The following is a 19,573-nucleotide window of genomic DNA, read 5'->3' on the forward strand; positions in this document are numbered from 1 at the left end:
AATAAAACCCCATGCTGTCTGATATAGGAAACGGTAAATTGCCCAATGGTATGAAAGTAATATCATCTGACTGTCAAAATGTGAAGTGATAATTACTGGGATCTGGACTTAAAGAGTTTGGATTTATGTGAGTTAGGTACCCCTGATTAACTAATTCTGCCTAATGCTGTCTCAGTCATCTCCTTACATGCTGTGTTTTCTAATAAAAGGGGGAGCAGTAACAGAAGTATCAAGGTGTTGCCATCATGAGTATCTGCAGGAGGAAAAGCAGCATAAACTTGTTGGGCTCGATGATCTCGAGGGTCTCTTCCAAGCAAAATGATTGTATAAAAAAATATGGGATCAAAAAAGAAAAAGCACTCTCAATATTATTCTGTGCAGGTATCTGTGAAATGCTATTTTGCAATACGACATGGTTGGTCAGACAATTCAGTTCTTGTTTTAATTTTGTGCTGATTCTTAGTGCCTTCTGTACCTGAAAGTTTAGAATACGAGAGACACACAAAAATAACAATCTCCTTGGCAATTATTAAGAAAGTAGATTTGAAATAATTTATGAAAAAGTGGATCATTTGCAAAACCAACTGGGAAAGAAAAATGACTTCTGATTATTTTAATCATTATGCACTTTCACACAGAAGTGGCATTAAAAAAAAACAAAAAACACCCAAAACAAAACACTAGAGAATTAATTATTCTTCCTGCAGCATTTGATAGAAAACTACATTTTTAAAGACTACAGTTGAAAACTTGATACAGATGGACAAGACCTTCAGAGTAAAGATTACAGAAAGCTGGCTAAGTATTTAGATGGGTCTTCTTTGCATGTAGATGGATGACTAATTTTCACAAAACAAATCCAGTACACTGCCCTCCATGTCTATCATCCCCCTCCATCCAGACAGTCTACGGCTCAAGTTTGATCCCAGAAATCGTAGTGTCAGCTTGTGTTATGCAGGATCTCTGCACTCACAGACTTGAGGAAGGGCAGAACAGCACAAGGTTAGTTGTCTCCATTAAATCCTTAAGCCAGTAAGAGAGGAACTAAGGTAGCCTAAAAAAGATTAACTGAGCTAGGATATATAGGACAGCAGGTACATCATTCCAGGGAAGGAGGGAGGAGAGAAGGCAGACGTTATCTTGGGAAATCTGGCATTGTTAAAAACTTACTTTTCCATTTCTCCTGCCCTTCATAGCACTTCTCAAGGCCAAATACGTCGTAATGTGCTACCACCTTGGAAGGACCAAGTGTGCAGAAGGGTGCTTCTAACAGCACATCAACCAACTGTCCTTATGTTTCAGGGCTATGTTAGAGTCAATACAATCACTTCGAGGCAACTACGGAAATGTGAAGTAAAACAAATGTCACAAAGGCTCCACGGTCAGATTCAAAACATCTCGATCAGCTCATTTAAGCACTGAATCACTTCCAAGTAAGTATCTGGTCCATCAAAACCTATGTAGCTACTAAGGCCCCTGTGTAGTCGCCACAGGGAATTAGACATTGCTGAAGAATGATTTCAAGTTACTAAGCTCCTACCCTTCTGACTTTCAGCTGCTGAAGAAGTAACCCTTGGGGTCTCCAACAGCTGTGTGTGCCCACAGGTAGCCAGGGAAGTCATCCTGTATGGGCTAGATGAGTTATAGGGCCAGAATCAAACTAAGCAGGAGGAATGTGACACGAGCTCAGCAAACGGGGACTAGAAACCAGGACACTCCTAAAGGATGCCCCTTCCCAGTCCTGCTTGTGGGCATGGGTGCATGAGTGTGGCCAAGAAACCCGGCCTTTCTGCTGGCTTTGCAGGTTGAGCTAATTGTATTTTTTGCCTTTAAATCTAATTCCAAATTAGGCTGAATTAGAAGAGAAAAACAACCAAAACAAAACCAAAACCCAAAACAAATGCAAAGCACAAAAATCAACCAAATGTAAAGTACAGTGTCCAACAAATACAGTGGTACAATTCCACAAAAATCACTGGAATTATTGCTCTAGTGCAGATATGATAACTTTATCCAGGATGCTCCTCTTCTGTTTGCCTGAGCAGCAATTCAGCATATGATGCTCTAAGCTATATTCCTCCACTGATAAATGAGGTATAGAAGCCTCACTACCACCCAGATGATGGGAACTGAATAAGGAAATCAGAAACTAAACAAATCAATGAAAAGCAAACAAACATCTCTTAAGTGGATAAGTAGGACATGCTGCTAGTGGGACAGAATACAACAAGGAAATTAACTCAGCTAATTTTGGCTGCAAATTGTGATGTGTTCATAAGGGGAAGAAATAAGTGCACATTTTTAGATTGGTGCTTGGGACTAATGTTTATAGATTTTTACCTCAGAATGCCAGTGAAGATAAAAACAGGGTATAGTTGACTTAAGTAAATTAGCGATCCTGATGATAATGAAAATGGAATGAAGATAGTGAATGAATGAGTTGCTGAAAAGAAAGGATGAGTGGTGGTGATAGTGTCTGGAGTGGTGCTTCTTTGCTGAGGAATTCAGCTTTTAAGTCAATTTTGTTAATGCCAGAAGACAAAAAAAGGCTAATGGTATAGTATCTGCATTCCAGTAATGTGTGTCTGTCTTAAGTATATGAATATTATGAAGCATTTTCCCTCATTTAGTACCAATTACTTCTTATTTGGCTTTATTTTTTGGACAACAGGACAGAATAAGCATCTATGGTTCAAAAAAAGCCCAAAAAACCCCCACAATTCCTAGAAAAATCTAGGTGTAGCCTCCAAAACAGGAATATTGTAAATTTGAAACAGTTAAGGCTGCTCTTCTAATTCCAACATAAGTATTTAAACAAAAGGCACCTCAATAAAATCCCTATTGAAAGCATGATTTATAGATACAAGATTCTAAATCCATAATAAACAATAGGGCAAGCAGTATAAAATTAATGCTAGTTTTAAGGTTTCCTAAGCTAAACCCTGACTTTTTAATGTTTTTTGAGGTTTATTATTGAGAACACATTACTTTGTTGGTATATCAGTGAAAATAATTCAATTTGATTTACGCAAATATTTATTCTTACATGTTTTTGAAAGCATTTTATTTTAGTTAAAATTACACCAGAATCAATGCTCTTAGGAGCTTTTGCAATTGAAATAAACAGTTAGGAGAGGGAGAATGCAACGATTTTCTGAACTCTTTTGGGAATAATAATTCATGTACTTCAGCAACAGAGGTAGGTTTGCATTACAAACTATTTCTCTCTGTAGATCTGAAGCAAAGTTCAGGAAATGTCACAAAGCAGTAAAACATCTGACATCTTCATGGAAGCACTTAGGTGTTTCTCTAAAGTGGGACTTCACCATCTCACACAATTGCTTTAAAGTCTGCAAAGTCTGTGGATTCCCTGCTCCCCCACATATCTACAGGTGGACTCTGGTTTCGCAAAGGTCTTGAGGAACACTGAAGAGGACAGTATAAGTTCAGTGTCAGATCAACACATTTTGGGTTCCAGGCAGATTTTAGAAATGTCATGGAAATTATTTCAGTTCATTATCTGAATTTTGGATAATCAGGAGCCAAGCAACCAGGATTTCCTTTACCTTTCCCATATGGTAAAACATAGGATCACATGTTCAAGACAGATGCCACGATGGGAAAATGAGCATGCAATAATAATATTTCCACATTCACTAAAACTTATAATGACTGATGTAGGATAAAACAAGAGACTGAAAAAAGACTTTGTGTAATCATTGTAAGAATCGCGTAATTAAAACCTTGCTTCTGAAAGCCTGAATTGTTTCAACGATGTGTAGTAAACGTATTTGGTTATACAAAGCAAAAGCACAACTAAGTTATCAACTTTACACAAAGTCAGATATCTGAAAGGGGATCTTTTAAAAAAAACCTTTATTTGAGAAAGGAAGAGACTTATATCAGAAGGCAAAAAAACGGGAACATACAAACAGAATATATTTACAACACAAAACAAGAGATCACCTCTAAGGGTGCAAATTATAATAAATACAGTAGATTTAAAATGTAAGAGACAATTATCAATTAGAAATGTGGTTGTTTAAACCCAGTTTTCCTTTTCACTGGTTCCAGGTAGTTTCTCTATTTTAGTTTTGTCTAAATTTGAAAGATTCTGAAATTAAAGTTCACTAACGTACTGGGGTTTCTCACCTGAATGACACTATAAAAATATCTTTTGTCCTTTGTGAATACATGTCTTTGAAGTGATACTGTACAAAAGTCTTTCCATTTGCAAACTTCTCCCCAGATAAAATTTATTTTAAAAGATGCACTATCCCTTTTAGTTGAGGCTTATGTCAGGTTTTAAATAAAACGAAAATTATACAGAATGGGAAAAACATGTAGTTACTTTTTTTTTTTTTTTTTTTTTTTAATGTGAATGTGTTTTTTTCATCCAAAGTGGAGAAATATTTATGTTCAAATATGAAGCACACATAAAAATCACCTACATTTTCTCAATTAATAAGTCTTCCATCTCTAAGATGATCTTTATGTTTCAAGAGGCGTTTCATTATATAGCAACTATTTAGTCATTTGTTTGTAGACTTTCTAGGAAAAAGGATAATGTATCTTTAGAAGTTGCAACATTTTAGAAGAGATTTAATAGTATTAGAGCATATGTAAACAACACATGCTACTAACATATTTGAGAACAATTTCTACATTTGGCAAAACAGCTATCTCTTTTGAAACAGGATACTGCACCTTAAAATACCTCAGCTTTAGAAATATAAATATTTTTAATAGAAAAAAAACCTGACAAGGATTCCAGGTCAGTTTGGGATTATCCATATTAAAGGGGACCTTAATACAATGAATCTTTAACTAGCTTAACAAAAGTAAACCTATAAAACAAGGTAAACATATCAAAAGGGAATATGAAGGAAATGTTTCACTGGAAAGCTTCCTTAACAATTTCCCTACTCGCTTTGTTATTTTCTTTGACAATAAATCAATTCATAGAGTGCCTTTAAAAACAGAGGGAGCGCTGCCCCATCCCCCCCCGCCCCGCATTCCTCAGCACATGAATCACTTGGGCTTCCTGTTTCCATAAGGCATTTCCTCTCCCCCCTCCCAAAATCACTTTTCTGCTGGAGAACAGCGGGGACCTGACAAAGTATCGACTTAAATAAACAGCGCCCTTGCACCGCATCCCGCCCCGCTCTGATGTCGCAGCCAGGGAAGGGGACGCCAGCTCGCTGGCTGCACCACGCTTGACTCAGCGCTGGTCAAACGCTCGCCAACAAGCTGAGGTTTCTTTTTGCCAAGCTGGCATTTTATGCACAGCCCTTATTTTTAGTATTTGTCCATGAGACCTAGCGGTAAAGGTTATGCGATATTGTATGATTAGTCTTTGTTAAAAACAAAACAAAAACCCACAAGCGACTGGATATCGGATGATAACAATAACAGTTCTGTGCTTTTCCTGCAATATCCTAACAACTGATTGGAACCTAATGCTGCATTTCGCTTCTCACTGAAGGATGTCTCTGCAGATAGTTTCATCAAATAAGACAGAATGAGAAGTTAACTAAGCAGTGCAAAAAAAAACAACAAAAAAAAGCCATTTTTAAACAGTGCCGTGCCTTGCCTCTTGTATTCTTCTCTGAATTATACTTTATACACCAGCCTGAGACCACTGATATAGCAGTCAGTACCTGTCTACTGGGGAAATAATTACCCTAATGTTAACAGTGTTCAAGACTACAGTATGATACAGTATATACAGATAGCTCAAAGCAAAAGTCAGAGGATTCAAAATCAAAGAAGAATGTTTCATCAATCAGGTCTGGAAACTAATTCCAGCAATTGCTGATCTCAACAACCTACGTGACACGAGTTCTCTTTCACTAGAACTAAGCGATGTAAAGTAATCCTGAGCTAATACAAAGTCTATCAGCTATTATGCAAAGATTTATGTAGAATAATTGACTGCAACAGGTATTTTATCAATTAGTGGCCATAAGAATGAGCTTTTCAAGTGTGCATACAACACTTCTGCCTTTGTTAGATTATTTAAACAGTAAATCAGGATTTGCTAGATCAGTGAATCAAACCACAATTGCTTATCAAAGCCTAGAAAACGCACATGATGTTCAGATAATAACCTTAATTACAAATCCTGGAGCTATATCTTTGCCTATTACCTGTTGCATAAAAGCAGCTTGCTCCCCAGATTCCATTTGCTGGGTTTGAACATCCTCATCACTGTCCGGTGGCTCCTCTTTGACTTTCACAGCCCCCACCTGCTGTCCTATTCTGTCATCCACGGCAGCGCCGCTGCTCTCAGCCCTAACGCTGGCACCGCTGGCGGGACCTCGCTCCTCCTGCATCGAGTGGTCGCTGTGAAGCTCTTCTTCAGCTTCCTCCAGGTGACTGCCAGGCTGCTTCAGCTGCTCGATGGACTTAGAGAGCATCTGGAAAGAGAAGGAGGGAACGCAATTATTGACTCCTTTCACTGATGCCGAACACTGAGAAGTACCAGATTTGCACAGACAAAATTAAAGCTTCTGCAGAAACCCAGGTAGTGATTCGTTGCTGAAATATTAATATACAGGGAAAAAAAGAAGCAAAGTTCCTAAGGAAAAGGTCACTTGTTTTTCTGCAGTAGAAAGCATCATGTACGTAGCGCATGCTATACTAAACTAAAAATGTGTCAGAATACTGAAAACACTATGCGTCTCTTACACTCTCACAGCTGGTTACTAAGAGAAATCAGTCTCCCTTCATCCTCTTCAAACAAATGCAGAAATTGATTAAAGTATATTAGAGTTCACCTTCCACAATACAAAATAATAAAGGAAGTCTAAGGTAAAAGGCAATTAGCAATCTGGTTAATATTTGTTACAAGCAAATGAGGGAATGTTCACACAAGCCTCTCCATCAATCGAAGCACCAAGGCTCTGAAAGGCAACAAACGAGTTGTGATAAAGAGCTGGTGTCAGTCCCCTCTCCTGTGGCACAAAGATACTACAAGCATGGCTGTCCCTGACTGGAAAGACTACAGCTTTCTTCATGCACGGTACAAGTATCCCAGTTTCAGCAGTGATGATATAACACAGCTACCCAGACAATATTGGTTTTACACCATTAACTGCCATTGTAAAGCTCTGCTGAGGTGCCAGATGCCTGAGTGTTGCAATCAAGTACGTTTTTATGTTTTACTATTTAAGATGCAGCAAAATGTACTCTAAAATAGTCCAGATGTAGTCCAAAAAGCCAAAACTGAAAAAAATCCCCACTTTGTTGAAAGAGGCACAAATCAGACGAGTGAGTAAGCATCTGCACGGTCAAATGAGTAATTATCAATTATTCAACTGGCCCACTTGATTTGTATCACCAAAGCCAAATATACTAAGAGGGGGGAAAAAACACACCTCTTACCATTATTTTTAGACACTCTGCTCTTCCGACTTGCCTTCCCTACCATCAATTCTTTCAAATGGAATTTTAGCTAGTACTATATTCTGAGTTACTGGATGGCTTCTGTACAGCTGTTTTTGTCACAAACCATGGACTGTCTAGCTTTATTCTGCTTGCTAATGCACATAGAAAAACACCACCCTAGTGAAGCGCAGGGTTGTCATGTAAACTATGATCAAGAACCTACAGCTGGATTCAGGAACTCCCACAAAGCCAACAAGAGTTGAAAGATTTGTTTGTCCAGTTCCAGTTGATGCTCTGATGCATAAGCCTTCCATCAGCAGAGAAACAAATTCCATAAGGGAAGTCTACAGGCTTTGGTCACAGCAAACCTTCATTTTTGAGAAGTAATGAGACTTTAATGGCTTACTAAAAAGAAACAAACAAAAAAATCCCTTTTCATTATTGTAGTAACTGGCAAATCACAACACGTGTATCCTGCCTGCTGCAGGTGGCATGCTCTAAGCTGGGGAATCCTTACTGCTGTAACTAAAGCAGATTGTCTCCTTTTAATAAGCAGCATCTGGGAAATTTCTCAGATCAAACCCATAAATCTCTCCCAGTTGTTTCTCAGGGGATGACACTGACCAAGAAGGCACTGAAGTTAACCACGTGTATTCGGCTCAGGTATACTTCTCTGTCACTCAGTTAAACACCTGTGGGCAAACTCCCTCCACTCCTCAAACAAGAAAAGCAAGGCAGGGCTGGTTGCTTGGCTGGCTGTGAGCAAGCAAACTCAAGCTGAAACATCTGTGTGACAGATAATCTTGTACAGCTATGAGAGTCACTGATGCTCATCCATCTGTAAGCCATTCCCTGTGCCAGTTACTTGACATCAGGTGGGTTATTCTGCAGGGGGAGCCAAGAGAAAATTAGTGCATGTCCACAGCAAAGAGACATATTTAGCTCACTACTGCTCTCTTTTATGCTTTTTCACTCCTATGTCAGGCTCTTTCTTCTTCATGCTGCTGTGTGGCACAGATCTGCTGATGAGCTTTCTGAAAAAACACATGATGGACTGCAGTATATAATCCATATGTGGAACATCTTCAAACGCTTTTTGCATGTCATCAGTGGAGTGATGCAAGCACATGTAAGGGGGCTGTGGAGAGTGGAGCGGTATTTGTGTGCATTTCACTTTGCGGTGTTCCTGTTTTGGAGACTGCTCACAGGCCATGGAAGTCAGCAGGCAGTTTGCTCTAGCCTTCTGCAACAGGAGGAGCTAAACAAATTAAATTTTCTAAAACTCTGTGAAATTAAAGTCTTTATATATTTACACAGTAGATTTTACAAAGTGCAATCATATTATCATCTTTACTGCAAAATCTTATTAAAACCATCCTTTACATTGTGACTTTACTCAGCCTCAGGCAAGGGGCTATGAGGTGCTATAGTCATGTTCTCTTGCATGACAGAGCATGAGAAAACACGGTGGTCGTCATGGTGGGGGTAAAACCTAAAAAACACTCCTGCTGCTCAGTCTGCTAAACCACAGCTGACTCGTTTCTCTGTATCACCACCATGTTTTCATATTTGTTAAGGTGGTTTTTAAAGGCAGCTTGGCCCCATCTTATTCCAGTAATTACATTAGTAGCATTACCAGGAGACTGTTCAGCTCTCCTAAGTCAGAAACATCTTATTTGATATCTTCTGGTACTACCGTGGAAAATTACTTATCTGGAGACATGCAAAGATATCAGCTTAGAGTCAATATTTCTATCTTATCTCTCTATCTAAAGCTGGATTACATGGCAGAAAATGAGTCCTGAGTGAAACACTGCTCAAGTCCTTTCACTGTGCAGCTGGATACTTCTGCTTACACTTAATGTTTAAATCTTTCACTTTATATCCTCATTTTTATGCATATATTTGATATTGGAAAAGTGATCACTTAATCTAAGTTCTAATAAGACTAGATTTAAAAATAATAATAAACCCATGTTTTGTTTCACTAATAAATTAGAGTTATACAGATTGGTCTTCTTTAACCAGTAGACATTACTGTTATTGGTATTCCAACTAAAGGCATCGCTCAAAAAAATGGTTTCATGTTAATGTAACCTATATTTTTTTTCCCTTTTATTTTCAGGAAATTAAACTGTAAGGGATATGCATGAGCCAAAGTAAATAGGGGCAGCAGGAGAGGAAGCATTTACAGACATCAACTCTGTTGTATAACTGCAAGAGTCCAACCAAAAGAGACATCAAACGCAATATAACCTACTTGCTTCTACAGAAAAATGGAAGGCTAAGTATGAATAATCTGACATTGCAACAGACCATTTTATAAGTCCTTCAGTAGCAGCTCCTGCCTTTTTTTCTCCTTTGTAATGATAAGCTCTTGTAAAAACACCATATTTTAAATAAAATATCTTTACAAAGAGACAAAGCACAAAATTCTGCAACAGCAACCCCATACATTTCTTTCCTTAATGAACTGTTTATTTTAAATACATGGTGGCCATTTCTAAGAAGTCATGTATGTACTTATGGAGCACACTTTTTCTCCTCTCCTATGGCTATATGATTACTTTGATCAGCTATGTATGTTGTTACATCTACTGAAACAACGTGGCACCCGCTTGTGTCTGTTATTCATGTAGCACAACATTTCTAAGGGATGTATTTATCTATCAGAATCATTCTTCTGCATTGTGGCTTAAACATTAGTTCTTAATAAGGGAGAAAAGACTCTGGGCATTTTTCAGTGCCAAACATAGTCTGCCGCTGCTATAGTTTTGTCCAAATAATCCCCTGCTATAAGCAATATTTAAAAGAAGAAATGTTCCACCTCTCACCTTCAAAAGATGCCAGTCAGATGTGACAGCTGGAAAGCCAAACCTTCAGTTGTAATATATGTAAAGAAACTAGATTAATTTACCCCAGCTGAAGCTGATTCAGTCTTCTGTATTTCATAAAATATCATTCAGAGAAGTGCATGATTAATCTGGTTGTAACCGTACCTTTTCAATATTCCTATTGACAACAAATAATCTTCCTACTTTTCCATATTATTTTTTAACTGATATTGGTCAATTACAATCACTATCCAAAGCACTAAGAAATTTTCACTTCCTATATATTTTTTATCATGCATTTTTTACTGCACAGTCTTGCCCAGTCACTGATTCCCTACACAAAGATGCTTTAAACCAACTAACATCCCAGAATAAAAACTGAAATTCAGGTACTCCTTATCTAAGCTTTAATATTATCCATTCTGCTCCCATACTTCAGTGCACACTACCAACTGCCCCATTATTTAACCTTTAATACTCTAATACAGACAAGGTTTTTACCATTGAAAACAAATCGTCAAAATGCCTTTCCTAGAAGTCGCAGGGTCAACGCTTTCTAGACACAGAGATACACAAATAACATCAAGATTTTAAGGTTTTTATGTAGCAATGGTCTTTTTGTATCCAACTGCAATAATTTTAGCTGGGGGTTTCAGACTTTTGATTCCCTTTATTGAGCAGAATGAAGATCTGCAATAGTGATCAAAGGGCCTTATAAGGAAATAGGCTGTCATTTAGACAGAAGTATATTAAAGCTGACAATGGCAAAGATGATCTTCCCTAAGACAAGTGGAGTTCAGGTTACTGCACATTCATTATTATTTTTAGCTCAGAAAGCTGGGATGAGGGTTTCTACCTACTTTTGGCTGGGATGTCAACATTTGCAGAATGTTTTCAGGAGGTCAGCATACTAGATCCCGCAGGTATAGATGTCAGACTTCAGTGGAGACGTATACCGTTTCCCACATCAAAAGCCTGGCATCTGACAGCTGACCAGAAATAATCCATAGGGGATCTTCTCTTTGTTATTAAGGACAGAGGCACACCTCTTGGCAATGATTTGTTTCTTTTCAGAATGGAAATGATCCACGGGAATTCTTTACCTTTGACCTATGTTAGATTTTGCTTGTTATCACCCTCACAGCAGCACAGGCTTGCTGCTGAAGTATATTCTTTTCTCAAAGAAAAGAAATGACTTTTAATACAAGATAAATACAAGATCAATGAGGTAGGAAGAAACTCTTCCTTTTCTGTTGTTAAAGAAAGATTCACCTATATGTCTGCAAAAAGATCTGACCAAAAACATCTTTCAGGGAGTGCTGACACATTCCATATCATCTTAGTTCAGGGCAAACATTCAAATACTGTGTTTAGTTGGAATATATTAAAGCTTTAAGTACTTGAAGTCCTAAACATAAGGAAGAAAAGGAAAGAGAAAGAGAAAAGGAAAGGAAGGTATTAACTTGTTCTAAGTGCTTGATCAACTGGCATTTCAGTCTTGTCAGCTTAAAAAGGTTCTGGTCTTTCTCACCAAAACTTTTAAGAGAATATTTGAGTATTTGCTATTAAAACCAAAACAAAACAGAAAAAAATCAACCAATCACCTAAACAAAAAACCCAGCCAAACCAAACCCCACTACATTTTTCATGACTGAAATGGAGGGAATTAGACCTCTTCGAAGATCTCATTATACAGCCTATGAGCCAAAGAGTAATGGACAGAACAATGAAAAATAACAAGTGCATGTGTTCACTTGATACATGCCCAGATTTGGCCTAGCAAATGGGAAGATATTGTGTTGCTCTGCTACGTGGTCCAGAATACCTATAGTTTTAAGGTTCAAATAACTTTGCAGAGTTTAAGTTTGATTGTAAAGCCATGCAAATTATATAATGAACAAATAACTTCAACTAAAAATAGAGGCAAATTTTAAGGAGGAACAAAATATATTCCACCATGCTATCAGAGTTCAAAAACCTTATGCAGGTGCAGGTGTTCAATCTAAACCTTTAGTTTAAACGGTTAAAGAATATAGCTTTAAATTCAGTACTCAAAACCCTCATTGATTTGATCTTTCATCACTCTCTTGCCTAAGGGCTGCCCTTAAATTCCAGTTTTAAAAAATAAAGTTTCTTTTAAGTATGTAAGAAACCCCCCCAGCTTTCAGTATTCTTGCAGAGGATAGATATGTGATTAGAGCACTGACACTTTTTTTAGTAGTATTCATCAGAATTGTTCTCCAGAGAACAGTGCTGCAGAAGAACCTGGATGCTGCAAACTGTAAAGCCTGATGAACCACTTTCATTCACTGATAACCTGCTGCTGCTGTGGCTGCAGGACGATCCTATTCCTCCTTGGGTGTTTGCTGCTCTGATGAGTTCCTGTTCGCAATGAAGGCAAAGGAAGTAGGTTGCAGAGGTTTGAGGCAGCTAAAGGCCCTAGGACAAACTTAAGTTTCTACTACCTGCATATGTGTATAGCCTATACTTCAGAGAATAAAAGCTAGGTTCACCAGGATTTAAAAAAGGAATTCTTTTGTCTCTTCATCAGAAACAACCACATGAGAATGAAAGTGTATTTCGTGTATGAGAGGGAATCATTCTCCTTAACATATATTTTCATTGTGGTTTAACTCAGAAAAAAAAAAAAAGGTTACTGAAACAAGCATTATTCCAAAGCAACTGCAGTCTTTTTACTTCCTTATCCAGCTTAGTTCTTCTGAGGTGCAATGCATTTCTAGTCCTATGTGACTAGGAATATGTTTACGCAACTCAGGTTTGATTTTCACACTCAGGACAAATGTCCCTATATGCCACAGCACATATCCCCAAATGCTATGGTAGAATTTATGTCAATAAGCATACGATCTAACAAAAACACGTCAGTGGGGTTCCTTGCTTTGTGAGGAATGCATGAACTGATCAGTTAGTAGTGAATACCCACAAAGAGCACAAAGACTCAGTACTTTACTGGTAAAAATTCTTTTCTCTTCAGACAATTGAGGGCAGGTGAAATATTTTCAAAACCTGAGGCTACAAGATATACATATGCCATCTTGATTAAACATATGGAATGCATACTCAAAGAAAAGCCAACTGGAGTCCTAGTTGAGTAATCAAAACACCCAAGCTGAGAGGGGTTAACATGCAAGGATCAGCTCTGAACTTTGAAGTTTTCTGGTCTTCATTTTTCCTAATTAAGACAAGATTTAATAACCAAACCACTGTATAAACTATGTACTTAAACTCTAGGTTTGTTTCTAATTTTGTTGGAAATTCTTAGTAGATTCCAAAGAATCAGTACCCCCTGGGAAGTTCACGCAGTAAGGTGGATTGATTTTTTTTATATTTTTTTCTTTTCTCTTAGGTATAAGGGCTGAATGCCCACTTTTCATCTTTTCTTCTTTGCCATTGTCTCTTACATATAGTTATTAATTAACCCTCAAACAAAAAAAAGAGAACTAAAGATGCATGATCAGTGTCTTTGAATTACTAGAGGAACTCCAGCAAAAAAATTTTGGAAAGCTATGTAGTAAGTGCAGAAAAACATTTTCCAGACAAAAGCATTTAATTACTTGGATATTTAATTTAGAGCAGGGAACAACATCGCATTTGTTGTAGAAGCGTTAGCTCCTGATAAATCTGTTTAGATTCTGCTGCTCCTTGTTTCTTAATGGATGGTCCCTTTACTTCTTTCCCCCTCTCAGAATAAGGTATTACTCTACAGGGCAAGAGGGGTGCAATTCAACTCTGTACCTGATGTTAGCAATAGCACATTCTTGTCTTTCTCCTTACATGGCAATTTTATATCCCCATATAGATTATAAACTTTCATGTTACTAACTGACTTAGAGAGGAAAGTTTGGTTTGATAAAAAATGATTAAAAATTTCTCCATATGTTTAGTAAGTTTCTTACACAAAAAAGGATAAATTTAATTAGCTGACTGAGTTCAAATGAGTTATATACTTATTCCAAATACTAATCCACAATGAGAAAGCTTAACATACCATTCAAAGGCAGCTGCATGGAATGATTGCTAAAGCTAAAAAGTGACCATTAAAAAGTTGGATAGTAATCTAGTAGTCTTTAAGGCATCATTTAGCGTTCAAGAGGAAACCACCTGTAATTTAAACCTGTAAGATGCTTTGAACCCTATTTTGTTGAATTGTATTCTAACTGCTGTCAAGAACCACAAATTACCTTTGTAGCATATTTCAGAAGGCTGAAAGTGAATATCTATACACCACACAAATGTATACACAAACTATGCTTAAACAAGACATTTCTGCAAGAAACTGTCTACTGACTGTGGCCACATGGAACCGATACCTAAATTTCCTTCTTAGTTTTCAGCCTTCACGTTTATGTGAAATTCCTTACTTTGGGAACTCACCTTATTCATGTGGATCTGCTGCTGGTACTGTTTCTGCTTCTCCAAAAATTGTTGATGTTGCTGCTGGATGACCAGCTGGGCCAAAGTGCTCTGAGGAAGAGGAGCTGACTGGGTTCGATTCAGCGGCCTGTGACGAGGCAGTTTGTGAGCAGCTCTTATGCCAGGTGAGACTCTCTCCTTCACTGCTAAAGGAGACTGTGGATGAAGAGGAACTGCTCCTGCAAAACAGGGACATTTCACTCCCGTGTGAAGAACAACAAACTAATCGTTCTAATAGGAGAGAAAGCTTTCAGTGACTAAAGGGGTGTATATTGCAGAACTCTGCATCAGCGCTGATGCAGCGGGACACGTACCACGTGCCTCGCCACGCTGGGAAGTTCAGCAGCTGCAAAAGAATGTGATGAAGTAATCATTTTCCCTTTTCTGCAATCATGGAATTCTTTCAGGCTAACAGACTGGAGCAGAATCACTAAAGGGGGAAAACAAAGATACTATTCCTTTTTCTCCCACCCTTCCGCTTTTCCCAATGGTTAGGATGGATACTATCTGTATTACCACATTTAGTTTAGTGTGAATATAAATGTCATTAAAAACATCTTAAATTATGATTGTGTTGAAGCCTTGATCATTACCAGTCACAAGAAGCTTCTGCTGTCTCATTTGTTCTTTCAGTAACAGATGCTGCAAGAGAGCTTGGTGGCTGCTATTTGGCTTCCCCTCCAAAGCAACGTGAGGATGAGTTGAGGACGGAGGAACGTTCCCCCCGTACTGTCCAGCCAAGGCCACTCCTTGTCTGAGCGACTGGGTCTCCCCCTTCTGCTTTTCTTTGAATGACGATGAAGCCTGTCAAAGAACAACAGCACTGGTAACTGCTTTTCATAGACCTGGCCATTTATATCTCCGCTTGGTTAGATGGTCTAGTGTCATACTTTATGAATACATAGAGAAGAAAAGGTTAACGTCCCTATCTTACACTGTGACTGTGAGACGAAAAGGAAGGAAGAACATGCCAGTTAAATGCAACACTGTGAGAAACTGAGTAATGAATACACTTAAAAAAAAAAAAAAAACAGTAGCAAAAGCCAAAGCATAAGGAACTACTAGTTAGAACATTATTAATGAAAAGAGAGGACCTATCCTTAAAATTCCTAAAGACCTTCCCACAGCCTCCTGCACAGGAAAACAAGGGATCAGAGGAAATAGTTTCCATTTAGTCTGGAACAGGCAAGGCTTGGTTTTTCACATAATTTCCTATCAAACAGCAAGCCGATCAGCAAAACAAAATAATTACCTGTAGTAGTGGGAAGCTATTACTTTTCCTGGAGCACTCCCTGACTCCCTAAAGGACAGCACAAATGTAAGTTTTACCCTTTGCAAAGTGAATTTGTGTAGTTAAACTCTCATCTACAGAATCATCAAGAGCTCTTGTATGTGTGTGGCATTTCAAAGCCCCCTTATAAATTGCAGTTATTGTTTTAAAGCTTTTGGAAGTTTTGACCCTTCAGCATTGCAAATGTACTTTATATTTCTTTGTTGTTTAGTTTAAAAAAATTCTTTAAAGAGCAGTTAAAGCAGAATAACAATTTTTACAGAAAGAATAATAACAGAAATAAGCATGTTGAGGCTTGCAGATAACCACTTATGGTATGACACGGTAAAAACAGTATCTCTGATAATCTAAATTTAAAGAATTCTAATGAGGCAAACCAAGCTTTTCAGGAATATTTTTTGGGTGTATGCTTACTTCACACTCTACTATCACCCTTTCCTGAAAAACAAACACCAAAGTAAACTTTACATTCAATTTGCAGCTGCTTATTCTGGTAACAGAAATAAACATTACTTGCATAAATCAACCCCTTTGCTTTTTCTAATGCCAAAAGTAATATTTGCTGCTAGATGGCCACATCAAAAGCTCATATGATTTGAGCAAGAAAATGAAACATATTTTCTTTCCCATTTTAATGTTATAAAATTACTGTGAAGCTAGTTATATTTTTTGTGAAATAGCTAGGAAATTTTTGATGCTATTGTCTGGAAAAGTAAGCAATACTTTTCATGATCAGTTCAATTTTTCCATCCCTTAAACACAATAATTTGCTTATAAATATCTCATGAAAGGCTTTTAGAGAACTGATTTAAAGCTTACACAATTTTCTTTGCAAAGTTCTATATCTGATGTTAAAATGTTGGATTTGCAGCAATTTATTATTGGTGAGAACAGTAAATGTACTGAGAAAGACATCAAATAACACAAAACTTTAACTTGACACTACGTTTACCACTGAAATTAAGTAGTACTTATAAAAAATAGTGGATTATATAGTTTGATTTTTTTTTTACACCATGGAAAGCTGTAATTACATCCATAGTAGTTTTATAGAAGTTACCAATTCACATTCTAAGAAATTTAAATTGAAATCAGAAAAGCTACGTTTTTACCAGTGGCAAAATTTTCAGGTGTTTTACTGAGCCTCAGATTTCACCTCTAGGTTACTGTAACCTGGTCTAGATCTAAAGATCCCACCCATCAGCATGGATTTCCATACATTCCATGTCTGTGTTTTCATACATTTCACATATTAATTTAACATTTAGCTCTAAATAAAGGTGATGGCTGCAGACTGAACAAAAGGCATGTGAATAAAACTTGTCATTAAAATATTAAGTGTTGTTCACATATTAGCAATCGTATTTGTCTGATGATAGCACACCCCTCAAATAACAAACCTAGCTACAGGAATACTAGATTCTTCCCTTAGAATGCGCTTCAGTCCAGCCCAGGTTGCTACTGGATCTCATAAAACGTTACAGGTGCTGTACTCTACCAGATAGTTTTGATCATGTAATTTGAATTTTTACACTAAATGATCTCCTCATATACTTCTAATGATGTCTGAAACCTTTTATCTGATTTGCAGACATAAGTGCAATGCATGTAGCCCATACTTATCTAAGTTCCAAACCGGCACTTGTTTATTTGCAGTTAGTGGTGATTATTGCTTTCAGGTTGTGCCCTTAAATGTTCAGACATTGCCCAATGCAACAATGGTTCCCACACAGAATTGCTTATGTTCCAAAATGCTAAAAAAATAGTCAGAAAGTAGGTTTTCTGGAAGCCAAAGTAGACAGGACGGCTTGAGACTGGTCACTTACACTGATTTGAGGTTGTACTGCTGGAAGTCCCAAGGTAATGTTGGGCAGAGAAGGGGACGTGTACAGACTCAGCAAGTTCACTGATTCATCCTGTATCAAAAGGCGTTGCTGTGAAACCAGATGCTGGAATAAAGTAGAAAACACGTACGTATAATCTCCAAGCTTTTTATCTTGTTTACTTTATCCTCATTACCCTGTTACATTGAAAGCCAGTTATGTATCATACATTGGTTTGCAACCCAATGGGGTTCAGGTAAGGAAAAGTACTGTCCCTGTGATGAAGCTGTTGGTATTTCTTTTCTTAAGAAAACAACCAAAATATGTCTGGGATTATCCCTTGGTTAGTAAATAAAATTTCCATGCAAAACCGAAATCCTGAGGATTCCCAGACCATCTCTTCTCGTTAACTTCTCATCAGCTCAACATCAGTTCTTCTCATCAACTGCATTTTCACTACTAGAAACTTAGTGGGAATTTAGCCAATGAATTAAGGAGTATATCTAGCCAAATCAAAGGTGTCATGAATGTGGATGTATTATACCTTTACCACAGTTATTACAAATTTTGTTGTAAGACATGAAATGTGGTTTCCACCTAGTCCATGTATTTTCTTACTCATCGTGATATGGGGATCTTTCAGGCACATTACTTACTTCCACTGACATGGGAATTTGGGGTAGAGAGTGAGGCAGATTGCCACATCTGCCGTTTAAAACAACACTTTCTCTCTCTCTCTCTCTGCATATATACAAAACCAGCAACCTATCATTCTGTGATGGTGTGATACCCCTCATAGCCTTCCTAATTCCCTTCAAGTTAAAATCTTCAACACTTCTTTTGAAGCTTTGTGATATAATTTTCGAGGACATGGAATTGCTGACAGATTTTTAATTACTGTCAAGTAAAACCAGACTTTCTACAAAGATCACCCTCTGCCTTTCCATTCTAGAATCATTGGGAAGAAACATAAAAAGTTACATTACCACAACAGGAATCTTTTTGAAGCCTTTGCCTTTCTGCTTTAACAGTCATGTTTTTCAACATGTGGTCTAGTATAGTTGCTTGAATTACATTTTCTGTTTAACTCTTGCTTCCCTCCCAGAACTTTAACACAATAAGAGCTACAAAGGTCTTATTAGACTTAGGAACTCTGGCATGATATGGTCCCCAAGGGAACAACATCCTTGAAAAAGAATACCCTGTGTAACAGTATGACACAGTGACTGCTTTCTTCCCAAACAAAAAGCATATGGGACTCCAATAATAGACCACCTCCAAGAGGGATACTGCACACTCGAGCTTTGACTAAAGTAAATATAATAACTTGTCAAGCATGTTGTGGGGAGCTGTAGATTTTCCCCTGGACAAACCTGGAATATCAATTAACTCTGTAAAATACTTTGTGTTAATACAATGCAACTTCAGACCATCAATGAAAGGTGGTTAAGCACAAAAACACAGGATGTTATTCCAAAACATAACCTTCCTCATACAGTTTGTTTGGAGATACGACCTATCACTGAGACAATAACAGTAGAAGTCTATCTCTGTAATTTTCTTTTGGTACCTAGGGAATGTCAACAGATAGCATATGAAACAAAGCAGCTTCACTTGTATATTGCATTAATTCCTGGCTAACAGTGTCTTGCCTTGATAACATCCACCTTTGACCATGAATAAAACCAAGTATGTCAAGACTATGGTGATATTATTGAGGGAGATTACAAAGATGTAAGTGAAAAAAAGACCCTGCAGCCGCTCTAATGTGCATCCTAGAATGTAATCAAATTTGTAGCAAC

General features: G+C 37.6%; 1 protein-coding gene across 5 annotated transcripts in view; it reads right to left on the reverse strand.

Moving 5' to 3' along the window:
- Positions 1 to 19,573, reverse strand: part of HDAC9 (histone deacetylase 9) — a gene marked incomplete at its 3' end in the record, with an annotated part of 428,033 nt that overhangs the window by 178,243 nt on the left and 230,217 nt on the right. For 3 of the 5 annotated variants that reach the window (XM_082043858.1, XM_082043857.1, XM_082043856.1), the window contains exons 8-11: positions 17,775 to 17,897; positions 15,251 to 15,461; positions 14,619 to 14,836; positions 3,860 to 6,419 (exon numbers count right to left, since the gene is read on the reverse strand). In XM_082043858.1, the coding sequence (XP_081899984.1) occupies positions 6,099 to 6,419; positions 14,619 to 14,836; positions 15,251 to 15,461; positions 17,775 to 17,897 (873 nt within the window). Of the gene's footprint in view, positions 1 to 3,859; positions 6,420 to 14,618; positions 14,837 to 15,250; positions 15,462 to 17,774; positions 17,898 to 19,573 lie in introns of those variants that run through there. The other 2 variants (XM_082043859.1, XM_082043855.1) reach the window with 1 other exon arrangement.

The sequence above is a fragment of the Streptopelia decaocto genome (assembly GCF_964273445.1).
Source record: "Streptopelia decaocto genome assembly, chromosome: 2".
In the NCBI taxonomy this organism is placed as follows: domain Eukaryota; kingdom Metazoa; phylum Chordata; class Aves; order Columbiformes; family Columbidae; genus Streptopelia; species Streptopelia decaocto.